Source organism: Anarrhichthys ocellatus, unplaced genomic scaffold, assembly GCF_004355925.1.
Source record: "Anarrhichthys ocellatus isolate YVR2014 unplaced genomic scaffold, GSC_Weel_1.0 scaffold24, whole genome shotgun sequence".
Classification (NCBI taxonomy): domain Eukaryota; kingdom Metazoa; phylum Chordata; class Actinopteri; order Perciformes; family Anarhichadidae; genus Anarrhichthys; species Anarrhichthys ocellatus.
The window spans coordinates 1,765,655-1,782,173 of NW_022280054.1; the positions used below are offsets into that span (position 1 = coordinate 1,765,655).

General features: G+C 44.0%; 1 protein-coding gene across 2 annotated transcripts; it reads left to right on the forward strand.

Moving 5' to 3' along the window:
* The first annotated feature begins 2,460 nt into the window (after window positions 1-2,460).
* Window positions 2,461-11,121, forward strand: LOC116390825 (neuronal PAS domain-containing protein 3-like). 2 transcript variants are annotated; one of them, XM_031860931.1, is made up of 8 exons: window positions 2,461-3,158; window positions 5,934-6,108; window positions 6,235-6,347; window positions 6,717-6,913; window positions 7,002-7,108; window positions 7,351-7,498; window positions 8,601-8,713; window positions 8,811-11,121. In XM_031860931.1, exons 2-8 carry the CDS (start codon window positions 5,991-5,993, stop codon window positions 9,890-9,892), a joined length of 1,878 nt encoding a protein of 625 aa, XP_031716791.1. In that variant the 5' UTR covers window positions 2,461-3,158; window positions 5,934-5,990; the 3' UTR covers window positions 9,893-11,121. The 2 variants fall into 2 exon arrangements, with proteins under 2 accessions (XP_031716791.1, XP_031716790.1); XM_031860930.1 differs by lacking the exon at window positions 2,461-3,158 and having other exon boundaries at window positions 4,423-6,108.
* The last annotated feature ends 5,398 nt before the right edge of the window (window positions 11,122-16,519 follow it).

Below are 16,519 nucleotides of genomic sequence, written 5' to 3' on the forward strand. Positions count from 1 at the left end.
AGAGAGAAAGAGAGGGGGAGGAAAGGAGGAGAGGTGTGATAAGAGAGAGATGTTTCGAAGTAAGAAGAATTGGTACAGCACGACAGAGGGTGAGAAAGAGGGAAGTTAGTGCTTCAGTAACGGAAGAAAATGTGTTTTTTTTTAATGTGCAATGTGCTGTGATTGAGGGTTTGCCCTTGTTTACATTAAAGGAAGGAAGTGTTTCCACTATATCTCCTTAGGACAATGCTCACATGGTATAAGTAAATTGAAGGCTCATTGGTCACTGTTATCAATACCCGTCTATACTGGCTACGAGGCGGCCACCTCGGAGCATGACCACACTGTAAGAGAGACAAAATCCACAGACCTCACTCTGTGTGGAAATATATTTTAAAGTCAAGTGGGTATCTGATAAAGTTTATTTTAGTATGAAATGACTGTAATGTATGAATATAATATGGGCAGTGCTTCATTGCTGTGCCTTGTCAGAGGGATACTTCCTGCTTCCTTATTTTACTTCCTGCTAAACTTTAATAAAGATGGCAGATATCTTGAGCTAAATGTATATTTGACACAAGGGATTAACCGGAGTCCCACCGTCGATACCTTTACATTTTGATTTATAGTTAGTTTGATTTATACGGCATAACTGATAATAATTTTGCCATTCACCTTCGTTTTCTTTTTCAAATAAATCGGGGGTTGTAACTGTAGCTTAAAGTGTGGTTGGGTGTGGTCAAATATGTGCTCTGTTGCAAATGTAACCGCATTAATGTCACTGTGTACTGACACGCCTTGGAGTAAAACAAGATTTTACTTTTTAATGTTGTATTCAATATCAACTATCTGCACTGGTATAATAAACTTGTAGGACAAAACACAAGCAGACCAGTCACAGCTTTTGTAATCTCTGTATGCAATCTTCGTTGCCGCAATAGCTCGGTCGTACACTCACATTTAGCAGGACGGGCACATCAGCTTCGGCAGCAACATGCATAGGCTGCTTATTAGAACGAGACACATTAGGAAGAGATCTCTTCACAGCCAGTAGGTAGACGATAAAAACTTGTTTAATGTACATATGGGCATGGAAGTTTGTATTGAGAAAAAATACAAACCCATCCTGTTTTGAATAGAGCGACCAGGACGAGAGTTGTTTGTGTGCACCTGCCATGGAGTTTCTTGGGTCTTTACTTTGCAAAGACAAATGCACAAGGAAGATAGAGTGGTGGAAGTCTGAATACGGACCAAAAAAAAAGGAAGATACGAACAGAAAGATAGAGAACTAGACAGACAATTATGAGAGAGAAGGAAAACAAAGGAGTGGAATAGGGGTGAGAATGAGAGACAGTGGTAAAGAGGAGAGAGAGAGTCTGAGTGTGTAAATAGAGTTTAAATGTGCAGAAGGAATGAAATTCGCCTTGGGATTGCCTAGGTAAACAAGACAGCCGAGGCTTTGGTGGAGATGCTAATAAAACAGAGCTGTTCTTATCAGCTGAGCAGATGGCCTAACCCATCACATCTACTCAAACAGGGCCTGAACCATCAGCATTCTAATGAAATTATTTATGATCGAAGATTACGTTCAAAACCTTGAACATACAACGCCACGTTTACCTTCCAGACAAGATGAGAGCGGGCGGAGGGGGGGGGGGGGGGGGGGTGGGGGGGGGGGGGGGGGGGGGGTTTATGATGAGAAAGAGAGACAGCCAGAAAGGGCAGATAGAAGTTGAGATGAGTTAGGGGGATACATGAGAGCGAGGATATAGTGTGTTCATAGACACCTAAGACGAGAAAGAAAAAATATACAAAAAGAGAGAAAGGAAAGGTGGGAGGGAGAGGACAAAAAGACTTTGTTGGCGAGTGGAGTCGGACACAGGGGAGAGAGGAAGGACAGACAAACAAATGATGTTCTGAGTGAAAAAGTGTAACTGGTGGTTTGTTTTAGAGGACATGTCGCCCCTGTGGACCGCCCCTGCCCTGCCGTCTCCTGTCCCCCTGTCTGACCCCTCTGCCCTGGCTTACACCCTGGGCTTCTCCCCTGACAGGGGGGTTGCTTAACCGGCTTAGTCCAGGTCAGGCACCTTGACCAAGGGCACAGCCTGCCGCCCACTCCCCTGGCGCCTGCAGGTATCATTTTTCTTCTCACCGGGTCTCCAGGCCGGAAGCACATTGGGGATAAAACCCGGGAATGCCACAAAGCAGGAGAGGGGAGGGGGATCGAAGGAGGTAGAGGAGGAAAGAGATGGATAGATGGAGTTGAAGAAGAGGAGACAAAGGCTGGGGCAGATGAAGAATTGGAGGGAGGAGAGATGAAAAGGATGGAGAAGTAAGGGAAGGGGCCGGGAGAAGAAAGAAAAGGGATAAATGGGGTAAAGAGAAGGGAGGAAGGATGGTGTATTAAGGGAGGGGAGAATTGATCCAGGAATGGTTAGTATGCAGCCCCCGCCCCCCCCCCCCCCCCCCCCCCTCCCCCCTCTCCAACCCTCCCTCCCTCTCTCCTCTCCCATCAGTCAGTGAGGGCTGAGGGCTGAGAGTGTGTTGTGGACCACTGCCCGGATGCCTCATACATATTAAAGCCCCCTGCTATTATTTATATCATGTCTCTCCTTCCCCTGCTTGCTGCCCTCCTCCTCCCCCTTCACCCCCACCACACTACCATACATACATGCACGTGCATGTCTGCACTCTGCACACACACACAAACACACAAGCAGGTTCACGCAGGTGCACTGACAGGCAACTACTCACACAAACAATGACACACAATGACGCGTGGAGACACAAAAACAGACAGTCTAGTCACACGCAGGGAAACAGGCGCGCCGTGTGCCTGCATACGCACAAACACACACACACACAAACACACACTCAGAGGGATTTGAATGATCTCGGTCTCTCCTCACGTCTTCCCTTCGCGCCACATTCTATACCTGTTTTTATGTCTGAGCCTGACTCATCCTCTCAATCGCTCCGTCTCTTTCTCATCTTCTCATTTCTGTCTGATCTTTTTTCAATCCCTCCCTCCTGCCTGTGATGGAGTGATATTATTCGGATAGGTCTTAAGCCCGTTAAAGCCCATAAGGACCTGTTTGTCTCTCTACCTTGTTTTCCAATACCACAGGGCCAGGGGATTGTGTCTCTTTCAGATGGCTGGTCCAGTGTTCTGAGCAGAGGTAAATTTAGTCCTTGTTTAAACAATGACAAGAACTCCTTTTGCAGTGGAATCGCTATTCATAAAACACAGACACCTTGACCACAGACAGACAGACAGACAGACAGCTGTATCTTGATATAATCTGCAATAAATATGCTTAAAGCATGGTTCATCCAGAGTTTCACAAACCAAACCCCAGTCCACGTACTCAGCCTCTTAATACGTAGATGCAAACTCCTAATTTTTAAACATTAATGAACGAGTCGGTTTTGATGTCAGAATCAAAAGGAATGCGGCAGAAAACCCCAGCACCTAGTAATTACACTGCTGACGTTTTATCTGCATAATGAAGAGAAGAGCGATCAGAAAGAGAAAGAAAATACTCGGGGAGGTTGTTGTGAAGCTTTCCATGTAACCCTTTTAATACACAGGATATCTTTTAGCACCATAAACATTATGGAAGACCAAGTGTGTGCACATCCAGGCAAAGATACTCAGGTGCGAGACAACAAAAATAATTTGCCGCAGAGCACAAAGGAGTTCTGCAGACTATCAGGCTCCGAATAAATAGTTTATTTGTCCTTTTTTTTCTTTTCAAAGCAACGTTTCGATCTATACAAGATCTTCCTTGGGCAAGTGTGAAACTGAAAAGGCATTTCTTTAAGAGGCAGTAATCATCTTAAATCACTATCATCTGCTGCTCCGCAAACAGCAAGAAATAAATACAGAAAACAGCACAAGATGGTGATCACTGTACTCCTGAAAATAGACAAAAAAAAGATATTTCTTTTTGAAAATTCAATGTTAATATGAAAGAACCTGAAAACACATGGGCCTGATCATTAGTTATAGATAACTAAGACACCAAACAGTAATTATTTATCAATTGAATCTGTAGCTCATCTCAACTTTGCAGAGTTTTATAGAGTTTCAGCTCATTGTTTAGCTGTCTGGCTGCAACTCTACTGTTTTGGTTCTCTCTCACCGCAGCGTGGTTTTCGGCAGCAGCAGTCAGCTGTTATTCAATGACAAAGCTACAAAAACCCATTGTACACTACCTGCTCAGCACCAAACAGCATATAGACACATTTAGCAACTAGCAGGTGAACACAGTGGAATATTTTGCAGCTAAATAGCCTGATATATATATATATATATATATATATATATAGTTATAAATATATATATATATATATATATATATATATATCAGGAGTTGGTAGAGACCAAAAATAGAGCTAAAAGGAGATCGAATATTGGACTAAGGTTCACCAGTTGGCCAGAAACAGAAATCTCAATGAATGATAACGTTGCTCCGTAAACTACTGTTTAAAATAAGCAACTCTTTGCTAACAAGTTACAACTTGAAAGATATGTCAATGTTGTGTTCATAACTTGTTTTCGCTGCCCACAAGTGGCCAAAATAAATGTCTTATCGCAGGTGCTGACTTTAAAGTCAATGAAACGGAAGCGAGAGTATCTTTATCTCCTCTAATGTAACAAGTGAAAAGGAAATCAAATCTTTCCAATGTGACTTAGTTAGCAAGGTCTTTGCAAACTGCTAGCTAGGAGCCTCTCTTTATCAGTCACTTGACTTGATCAATTTCTGTAATGCTATCTCCATCAAATTTAGGACAAAGAAGTAATAATTTGATTTATATTTTGGCTTAGGTACATATGTCAAAAGGTAGGTTTTCCAGTATGTTGGGAAATCACTCCATATGGTGCCTATCAAATCCCAGTATTTAATTATATGTTTGGTGGCAAATTTCCAAAAAACAGGACATCCCTCAAGAGATTAAGCCCTGCATGTCTGGGGCTAAGAACCTCTATCCCCTTCGCTTATCCTCCCTCACTCGTTGGGGTTTCCTCCATCTATACCCCTCTCCGTTCACTCATGGTCCACCTCATTCCTCTGCTCCCACCTTCCCTGTTCCCGCTCCTTCCTCTCCCCCTGCTGTGATGTCCTTGAGGGCCTGCTGAAGCTCCCATAAAGCCTGCAGTAAATGGCTCTAATCCGGTAATAAATGGCTGTGTCCTACAGACAAGGGTGTGAGGCTGCTGCAGCCACGGCTTTATCAGATGGAATGGTATTGGCACGCACATGCACAGACGCACACACATTCACAGATGTAATAGAAACTGTATGCATGTGTGTAAGCATGCATAGTCTCTCTCCCATATTACTTTTTCTCTCTCTCTCACACACACACACACACACACACAATCATGTATACAGCTTCAGATGGAATCACGCCTGCTTCGATTGTGCTGCTTTTATGGATGCCATGCAAGAGCAGCGCCATTATTACCTTTACATGATTAGAGATGCGACTGTGATGCATTATGATGATAGGATCATATAGAGCTGAATGAGCTGTTGCATTGCTCTTTATGCCTGCCGGGATAGACTGTCACTGAATGAAGGAGAAGGGAGGGACACAGGGAATAAGAAGAATAGTAATGTGACCTTTGGAGATACTTGGAGTTCACCTGTTTTTAATCAGCAAATACAATTGATTTTTATCTCCCCTGGTTTTATTTGTGTAATACTGAAGTCACTTGGTCCTCTGAGACTGGACTTAAATGTATGTGCGTGTGTGTGTGCGTGGGGATGTCTTACAACCGCTACACTCCTTGTTGAGTTGTAACCCAGAGCAGTGCTTTCATTTTCCTGCCATAACTTATATTGATTTTTTCCTGTGTGTGTGTGTGTGTGTGTGTGTGGGCGCTCATGTGCAGGCGTTTGTGCTCTAAGCTTCAGTTTTTGATCAGTGCATGTGTTTCTCTTCAGGTGGAGGTGACCGGCAGCAGTGTGTTTGACTACATCCACCCGGCGGACCACGTGGAGATGGCCGAGCGGCTGGGAATCAGACCGCATCTGAGGGCAGAGGCCGGCTGTCACACGGGCCCCGAGAGCGCTTCCAGCTCCGCATCCACCTCATCTCTCGCTGGTACCCCTGAACCCGGTACTTTCAATCCACAAAAATAAATTTACATCATCAAAACAACGAAAACTAAAATAATTGAATTTATGACAAATCCTGCCGGATGGATATGTTTTATAGTTTTACGTCTTCTCTCATCCTCAACAGCTCCGTCTAGTCCTCATTCTCCTGCTGATGAGCCTCCCGACCGCGGCTACTTCATCCGCATGAAGTCCACGCTCACCAAAAGAGGCCTGCATGTCAAGTCTTCTGGATACAAGGTACAGAGAAAATAACTTCTCATCATTTGAAAGAATGCCTTGTATTACTCCTATTCACCTGCTTGTTCTTGGGATGGTAAAATAACAAGAAGAGTCTTGTCATATTGTTTTACAGGTCGGGTGTTTCACAGCTCTGTCAAGTTGGTCGTTTTCAGTGTGTTTTATGGTTGTGACCTTATTTTACACTGGAACGCTGCACATAACAGTCAGTGTATTGCACTCACTGCTGTAATGCCTGTGCTGCTGCATTCTTTACCTTTGAATATTACTTTTTATTGTTATTTTCTATATCCCGGATTGTGTAAAGTCTAGCAATGGGAAAAAAAAGTCCTGTGAAACGAGTACATCCTGATGTCTTCTGTTTGTCAGGTAATCCATGTGACAGGACGGATCCGCTGCCGCCCTGCGCTTGTGCCGGGCTCCACGCGCTCAGTGCGTCGACCGATTGGTTTGGTTTCCCTGGCACACACCCTCCCGCCCTCCACACTTAATGAAGTCCGCATGGAGAGCCAAATGTTTGTCTTCCGAGTGAACATGGACCTACAGGTCACATATTGTGAGAACAGGTAGGGTCTTTTCTCCGTGTGTTGAGGCTAAGCGGTATGGACATTGAATACATACAAATGAGTGTGTTTTTGTTGCATGACTTTACAGGATCTCAGAGTATATGGATCTGACCCCAGCAGAGGTGGTGGGACACACCTGTTACCACTTCATCCATGTAGAAGACCTGGAGAACCTCCGGCAGAGCCACGAGGACTGTAAGTCAAATCTATATGCATGTGTAGTATATGTAATTCCTCCCCACCCACCTTATTCTACACAGTGCCTGAACTTACCATGGAGAGCCAGTTGAAATCTCATTCTGTCCTGTTGTGATAGGCGCCCTCTGCTGCCATCATCATGAACTGCCAAACTAATAACTCGCTTCTTCCCTGTCCTTCTTCTCTCCCGTGTCCTGTTTTGCATCCTTTCTTTCCATCTTCCGCCCATCTCCTCTCAGTGTTAAGGAAAGGCCAGGTGGTGACCGGTTACTACCGTTGGCTCCAGAGGAGAGGAGGCTACCTGTGGATCCAGTCCAGTGCCACCGTCTCCATCAACCACAAAGCCCCCCATGAACGCAACGTCATCTGGGTCAACTACGTTCTGAGGTCAGTACAACCACAGCCTGTGCTCCAGGACTGCTGGTAGGAACTGAGTTTATATATTATATATATTCACTTTCTTTCTAACCCTAACCCTTTCTTTAGTCTATTATTCATTTATTTATTTTTACAGAGTTTTCTTAAAATAGTTTTAAGTAAAAGTCATTACTCTGCAGAGTCTGTAAACAGCAATTTAGCATTACTTACTCACTATTTAATGTCATTGCTCTGAATTGGCAGGCATGATCTTATAAGGAGGCTTTGATTCAGGAAATTCCAAGACTCTGCACCTTTTGCTTCTGTTCAAATTACAATTTAAATGTAGTATTATTTTAGTTTAAGGCTTTATTTATTCACTCAACAGGCACAACAACTGCAGTAACCTCACCAAAATAGGCTTTTCCCTTATTTCCCTCTTGCATACACACACATATTCACCCAGACACTGACGCAAACACACATTTGGAAGACACATGCACACATTGTACACACGCACGTACATAATAAAAATGTGTGCACCACGGCAGAGACAAAAACAAGAGGAGTAGGCTGAATTTCAATGCTAATTGGACTGAAGCTATATAATTACAACAAATGGATGTCAGAATTTTGGGGCTGAATGGTGTTTTAGTTAATTAGTGCTGTAATTACAAGAGCTCATTAATTTCTCCAACAGCCTCCTCCTTGTCTGAGCTTAGTTGTGTATAGGTGGGCTGCTGAGTGGGGCCTTGTGTGTGTGTGTTTCTGTGTGTGTGTGTCTTGACGGGCGGTGTATCTGTCGGTTTTGCGTGTCGGTGCTTGTGTATTGTGTGATAAGGGCTGTTGTTTAGAGAATTGGGTTGATGTGCTAGGTGGAGGTTACAAGGGGCAGTTTGGCTATTGGAGGTTGTTATTAGGCAGATTATATGTTGTTTCCATCTCTAAGTATTCACTCAAATCAGCACAGCAATAGCGCTTTTTTTTGCTTTAAGTGGCTTTTAAGTGGTGGATGATCATTGGTGTATACGTGCAGCTTTTCTCCCTCCCTTTCTCCTTTTGAATTTTCATAGTCTGTTTGTCCATCCGTCTATCTAACTATCTCTATTTCTAATATCATCCATCCATCCAGTCGAACAGAGTTGCCCGACACTCCCCTGGATATACTGCAGCTACCAGAGAATGTAAGAGCAGAGCGACTTCGAGTTAGCTCGTCCCCCACCGACAGTTCCCCCCAGGCCCGAGGTAGGATGCTACACACACATTAATACCTTCCCATGATGCCCACTGACACACATAAACACCTTCTTGTGCCTCTTTTTTTATCATCCTTCCTCATCAGGCTCGCAACCAGTGAAGAGCTCGGTGGGGAAGAGTGACGCCGACACTAAAGGCAGAGAGAAATTTACCACCGCTGCCATCCAATCAGAGGACAGGAGGAAGCGCCTGCTGAGGTCCGACCCCGAGGGTGCTCCTCCGGAAACCCGTCGCAGACTGGAGGAGCTCCGTCACACAGAGGAGAGTGTATCGGCCTCCTCTGACCTGGCGAGCGAAAGCGAGGGCGAGGACGAGGAAGAGACAGAGTGGGACCAGGGGGGAAACAGTGACAGACTGAAACGGGAAGACGGTCGAGGAGGTAAACAGAGTAGGGGAGGAGACACCCCCACTAGAGGGGAGAGGGGGAGCAGGGTGCACAACGGCCGGGCTGTGATCCAGCAACTGAAAAGCGTAGTGACCCCGTCTCCCCTGCCTGGCAGCCCCAGCATCAAGACTGAACATGAAGCCCTGACCAACGGGGGCCGTTGGGGGTCACACACACAGACCGCCACCTCCCACACACACACCACTCAACCCTCGCATGCACACACACCCTCCAGCAGCCTTAATGGCGACAGCCCCACCACTCCAATCCCTGACTCTTCTTCCAGCAGTGACGCCCCCCCAAAAGGGTTGTTCACTCCTCCTTCCCCTGCTCTTTCTCCCGCAATGTCCGTGTCCTCCCCGTTGCCCCGTGAGGACAGGGTTGTGTCGGGGTTGGTCACTCGGAGCAGTGGTGGTATAGGTAGCACTCCTGACTTTGAGCTGCTCCAGAGACTGGCTGCAGGCAGCGCAGCGGGGCGGGTCCTCTTCCACCCCCTTGCCCTCGGCCCGCAGGGCCCTCAGAGCCTCTACGCTCCCAGCACTATCCGTTATGCTCCACCTGAGCTGCCCCCCTCTCACCACCACGGCATAGAACACAGCGATGGCCTGCAGCTACGCTCGGACCACCACAAGGGACCCCCGCCAGCCTTCTTTCCCCACCTACAGCGGTTGGCTGGCTTGCCACCCTTCAGTGGTTTCTCCCCGTCTGACAGCCCTTTCTCCTCCGGCCTGCCCTTCTGTATGAACGGACTGAGGGGGGCTGCAGGCTCCGAGGAGGACTGAGACAGACGGGAGGAGGGGGGAGGAGAAGATAAAAAATGAAAGACGGAGCAGAGTGACAGACCAGAAAGAGAGACATTGAAAAGGGCAGGAGAGACAGAAGTGGCAGGACATTAAGCCTCTAAGGACATTACTAATTGGACAATGAGTTGAATAACTGCGATTTAAAATATGTGACAAGTCGCTGCCATAGGGAATTATTGTGTCTGTCCATTGTGGACAAGTGACAGTGACTCTCAGAGAAAACGGGACATGGAAACTTTTGACTGGTTGTCCCTCAAGACTTTCCGTCTCTACAACAATAATGAACTCTGCTCTGTGTTTTTCTCTAGATGACTGTGTTGATTTCTGTGTCTCTTCCACTCAGAGAAGCCATATTGTATATAGAGACAAAACCATAAAGACCCTCAGCTCACATCCTCCTCACTGTCACTCCAATTAACCCAATTAACCCTGAAGCCTGTAGAGCGAGATGGACACTTGTCTGTCGGAATGAAAGCGACTTTGAAATATACATTTTTATTATTGCAGTATTATACAAATCATCTATCACACTGGGCTCCAGGTGAGAATATGATTATAGGGTTTCCCTTAAAAAAGACGGAGAAAGTCCTCTGGCGTTTTTGTATTGAGATTCAAAATGATAACGATAAAAACATCTTCATCAGTCAGCCATACTTAAAGCACACTGTTGGGACAAAAATATGAATAATGTAGTCCCAGACATTCCATTATATATAAGGGAAAAAAATGCAATGCTGACAGGACGCAATTTCTGTTGTTTGATTATAGGAGAGCAATTTGTTTAACTGAGTATTAAATATAGTATATTCTGTATGATGCTGCGGTTATGTTTGTGTATGAAAGCCATATTCTTGTTTTTTCTTTTTGAGGTTTGTATTGAATTTCTTTTCACCAGATAAAACAGATGGAAGGATGTGAAAAATGAGTCTAGACAGACAAAATAACATTGTTTTATTGGATGTACAATGTGATCCAAATACCTTTTTATTGTTCTCTAAAAAAAATATATTTCTGAAAATGTTTTTAGGAGGGGAAATGGTGCTGGACACAAGTGCTTTTTTGTTGTGTGTCTTACTGAGCACTTACTGAAATTTGTTCTGGTGTGAACTCAAAGCACTTCATCACTTAACACTTACTGTGTGATCCTGAAAACAGAAAACAATGCAAGAGTGGTCACTAGTATCATAGCCCGGCCTAGTGGAGTGGAAGGGATATATGGTCATTTTAAAAAAGCAGATAAATAAACAGACCAAATGTGGTCATTAAAAGGCGACCAAGAGGTCAATAAAAATAAACAGAATTATTCTGATAATGGTGTCAGTTCAATTTAGTCAACTGTAAAGTTTAAAATTCAAAGTGGGAATATAAAACACTTTAAATTTCAGTTTCTCACTGATTGGAATTTCTTTCAGGACTGAAAAAGACAAACAGAAACAAACCACTTTTTTGAAGAAAATATATATATATTACAGTCCGGATGTTATTAACAGTGCATTTGAACTGAAGTGAGTCACAAACAATTCAGTGGTTGTCTAAAAATCCAAAATGCTATATTTTACAAATATGAAAATGTGACACTTTTGGACAAAAAGTTGGTTTCAATACAGTTAAATGCATTATTGAAAAATGGTGAAAATAATACAACAATCAAGATTCTCAGAAATAAACATCAGATATCTTTCTAGCATTTTGGAATAAGGTCCTTCAAACTGATCTAAGATGTTATCAAAATACACGTGATTTTATCAAATCTGTTGGAAACCAAGTCTTTAAAATGAGGACATAAAGCCAGACATATATAAGTTATTTTTGTTTTGCTATCAAATTGAGATTATGGTCGACTGTCTGATTTGAGGTCTCAGTTTATGTGGGAAGAAAAAAAGAAGAAAAAACATTTCTAATCGTTCAGATCCGACATGCACTACGCACCCATACTGTCGCTGTCACATGTGTGAGCGCACATATTCTCGGGTGTTTAATGGTATAACCTGTGTGTATGGTGTATGCTTGTCCAAGTGTGTATGTTGTTGTTTTTTCTTTAATTAAATAGCTAACCCCTTGCCCATCACTGTGAATTTAACATGATCCTCCCATCTTTGTGAATATTCCACCCACTCATCAAATAAAATGAACAAATTGTAAAAAGAAAACCAGTGATACAGATGACGATAACAATAAAATATTCCAGTAGAGGAGCACAACTCAAGGCTTTGTTGTTTCTTTCTTGCATCTGCGCGGCACATAAACTCAGCCATTAAGATACATGAAATGGCATAACAGTTAATTAAGGTTTCACGTGTGATTCAAATAGATCACGTGGCTGTGGGACACATATTTTAAGGTAAATCTACACGACATTTGCATACAGTAGATTTGTTAGTCTTAACGTCCGCTGCTAACGCGCATCTCACTCACAACACATCAATATTTCATTCTTTGATGGCATATAAGGGACATTTATATACAGCCTTTCACTATACAGGCACTAACATAAATTCACATACAACATACAGCCAAGAATAACAAACACACGAGACAAATCAGTGGTAGAATAAATATAAAAGATGTCCCTGCAAGTAGTTATGTGGCGATCCTTCATATCCCTGGAGTTGACGAACCACAATTCCCCACACAATAAAACACAATAATATTGATTCTTTATTAAAAAAAGTAACATGTGGAGCAGGTGAGAGCAACCCTGGCATGAAGCAGGACGTCGCTCGAGTGTGTTGGATTTAACAAAGACTCAAACTCCTGTGAAATGATCAAGAAAGAAGCGACTACATGGAGAGCATTTCACTTATGAGAGACTATATGCAGGCATGCATCACTGTGTGTGTGTGTGTGTGTGTGTGTGTGTGCGTACATTGATGGTTTGCTTGTGTGTCTGCGCGTGTGTGTATCTCCATGAATTTGCAAGTGTGTGTGTGTTGTCTGAAGCAGCCCCAGGGAGGGGCTCTGACATTGAAGACGGGTTAAATCCTGTTTTACATTCAAGTGGCAGGCCCTAGTTCATTAGAGTGAGGATCATTCCTCCTCAAGACCAAAGGAAGCGCATACTAAACAAGAGCAGTTGTTGGGGAGAAAATGCCATTGTACGTGCAAAACCGTATGTACTGTATAAGTGTGTGCGTGTGTGTGTGTGTGTGTGCGCGCTGATGTGCTGGGACAGAGCTGCACAATAACCTCTGGTTTTTGTCTTTATATCGTCTTTTCTGTGGAGGACAGTCTTTATAAAGCAAAGTTAAGGTGCGGCTTGTACAGTGCACTATTTGTGTCAATGTGCATGTGTGTGTGTGTGTGTGTGTGTGTGTGTGTGTGGTCACAAGTCATGGCAGCTCTCCTGACTGTTTTCTACTCAGCCTGTCATTGAGTCACCCATATGCCCTCTCTGTCACGGACTTTGATGGCTTATCTTACCCCCTGAATTGGAGTCGCGCTCCCGGGGGAAATACCTTCGCACATGTAAATGAATTTGAAAGAGTAAAAATATGGGTAGGAATAATAGAGTGAGGGATGGAGGGAGACACCCAGACAGCTTTCACCTGACATGGGGCTTACTACATCTCCACAACTCTGTCTTTCCTCCATCCTTCCTCTGCTACCTCTACTTTTTATGTCAATGTTTCCCAACAATCTCCTCTTTCTCCTCTCAGCCAGGAGAAGGCCAAATCCATACTTAATGCAGGTCTCAAGGCAGATGCTTTGATCCATAGGTGTGGCATTTAACACCTGAGAGCAGATGAGCAATCTCGTCTCAAAATAAGCAGAGGTTACGGCTCCTACTTCCAGGGCTGGGAGTGTGGATGTACAGTTGAGGTTTTGAGATGTATGAGGTTCGACCTGGACTTGGAGCTACGGCTGCTGTTGGGGTTTCTGAGGCTCGGGTCATGGGGTGGATGGTGTTTGTCAGTGAGGGCGCGTCTCTTGCCTCTGGGCGCCCTGCCCTTTAGACGCGCCAGGCCTCAGGAGCCTCCTGCATGCCAAACAGACCTGTGCAGTCAGATGCAGCCACGGAGGAGAGACGAGGATAGGAGGGAGGGAGGGAGGGGAGGAGAAGCGAACGTGAGGAGGAGTCCAGAAAGTAAGGACTCGAGGGCGAAAGGGTAGAAGAGGATCTGAGTGAGAGAGCAGAGGAGGGAGGAGAGGGGCTCGAGGAGAGGAGGTAGGGTGCTGGTCACACTGCAGCAGCCATGTAGACACACCCTGCATGTGAAACACAACTGCATTGGAACGCCCTGGGAATTGGTGAAGGGGAGGTGGGAGGAGAGGAGAGTGAGAGCAAAGGAGAGGAGGAGAGGAAGAGAGGGTGACTCTGAGGTGAGTCTCAACAGCAACACTTTGTGTCGATGGCCGCAAGATATCACAGACCTTCGCCCTAACCCAGTCAGTGATAGTTATCACAGACAAAGCCCCCTCATCACCAACACTCCCACACACACACACACACACACACACACAGCAACCACATGCTGCCCAGCTCACTTTATATATTCATACAGTTCGTGTAGATGAGCAGCTTATTATGTGTTTCAAGTAGAGGTCTTTATTTGTGCAAATGAGGGTTTTTGATTGATTTATTTTAACGATCTAGGAAAGAGATCCACATTTTGTCCACACCTTTTCAATTTTGCTCTTCTTAACTGCCTTTCTTTGCATTTGTTTTATATAAAGCTGACAGAGATATGTACAACATTTCCAGTGTACCTGTGCAAATGGTAAGAAATCCATTTTTTTCTAATTCACACCTTATATTGTCAGTGCCTCCATTTCCTCTTGATCATCTTTGATATGTTCCCCTGATTGAAGTCCACCTGTGGTTAATTCAGTTGATTGGACATGGATTGATTGAATGGAAAGGCACACACGAGGTCAGAGCATATGGTTGCAGAGCTCAGACACAGGATTGTGTGGAGGCATAGATCATCTTGCGAAGGGTACAAGGACATTTCTGCTACATTGAAGGTTGCCAAGACCACAGTGACATCCACAATTCTTAAATGGTAGAAGTTTGTAACAACCAGGACTCTGAGAGCTGGCTGCCTGGTCAAACTGAGCAATCAGGGGTGAAGGGGCTTGGTAAGAGAGGTGACCAAGACCTCGATGATCAGTCTGGCTGAGCTCCAGAGATCCTGTGTGGAGATGGAAGAAACTTCCAGAAGGACAACCGTTACTGCAACTCTCCACCGATCTGGGCTTTATGGCAGAGTGGCCAGACGGTAGTCAAAGACACATGATGAAAGCACCGAAAGGACTCACAGACTATGAGAAACAAGATTCTATGATCTGATGAATCCAAGATGGAACATGTCCGGAGGAAACCAAGCACCCCTCATCCATCCATCCAGCCATCCATCTGTGGCGGTGTTTACGAATTACAGAGATATCCTCAATGAAAACCTGGTCTTTTGGTCCAGGACCGGAGGACTGGGCTGAAGGTTCACCGTCCAACATGTCCTGAAGTGGTCCAGCCAGAGCCTGAACTTCTCTGAAGAGACCTGAATATGGCTGTCCACCAACGGTCCTCATCCAACCCGACAGCGCTCGAGAGGATCTACAAGAAGAAAGGCTGTTCTCACTGTCATGGCACTTCAACTGAGTTAAGGCTCTAAATACACTAAGAAAACTTCCCCTTTTGGGGTTTTTAATATAAATGCGAAACTTAAAATCTTAAATCTAAAATCCTGTTTTCTTTAGTGTATGTGAGGGCAGAAAATCATTTCTAAATATTTTAGAATAAAACAGGTGAAGGCTCCTGAATAGTTTATGAATGCTGTGTATTTCTGCAACCAACTCCAAACCCCTTCACAGTGAACTCATTCCGCTGTAAATGGAAACTTTATTATATAATAAAATAATTCTACAAGGCCCCAAAGTTGTGTCCGTTTGGTTTCATTTTATTAAACATGGGTATTCAGGAATATGCACGATCTAATTAAAAAATTAAAATAATCAAAATCAGGTCATAATTTAGGTTTCACCTTAGTGGTGAATATTCCCCGACTAATTTGAAATTAAATAAATGACCAAAAACAATAGGCCATTGAAATAACTCCCAACCTTTTGGCCCTGTCGCACTTTAAAATTAAGCAATGTCTACTAGCAACACCTGAGGTACAATCCTCCAGAATTTCTTTTAGAAAAGCTAATATTAGACTAGTTGTGAAAATATGGATATTATTTTGTGAAGCAGACCTGCGTCTTTCTATTCTGGCTAATCCTCTCATACCCTCACATCTACCTGGTGAATCTTGACCCACAGCTCTATTTAAATGTAAAAGCAAATTATGCACACTGAAGTTTTAACCCCGTGTCAGCGTCGATATCTTTGCGCTTTATTATTCTATGTACATAAGAGAAACAAAAATGAACCGTATGTCCCCCCCCACAAACTCGGTACCATCAATGTCGACCCATTCTTTACATCCATTTAAACAGCAATTACAGTGAACACCAGATAGTGTGAAATTCACTCAAAAAGGTTTATGGTTACATTTAGGTACTGTACAAAGCCAGATATATAGCCACAGAATAAACTGTGAAAAATAGATTTTGCTTTTAAAAATCTAGAGTCACAACAATAACAAACTGACAAAAGTGCTATTA

Bases quoted from the DNA above. Each gene is read 5' to 3' on its own strand.
- LOC116390825 (XM_031860930.1), top strand. From the start codon at position 5,874: ATGTGCAGGCGTTTGTGCTCTAAGCTTCAGTTTTTGATCAGTGCATGT. The intron at 7,109-7,350 runs GTAAGTCAAATC...ATCTCCTCTCAG, and splicing joins CCGGCAGAGCCACGAGGACT to TGTTAAGGAAAGGCCAGGTG. The intron at 7,499-8,600 runs GTCAGTACAACC...CCATCCATCCAG, and splicing joins TGGGTCAACTACGTTCTGAG to TCGAACAGAGTTGCCCGACA.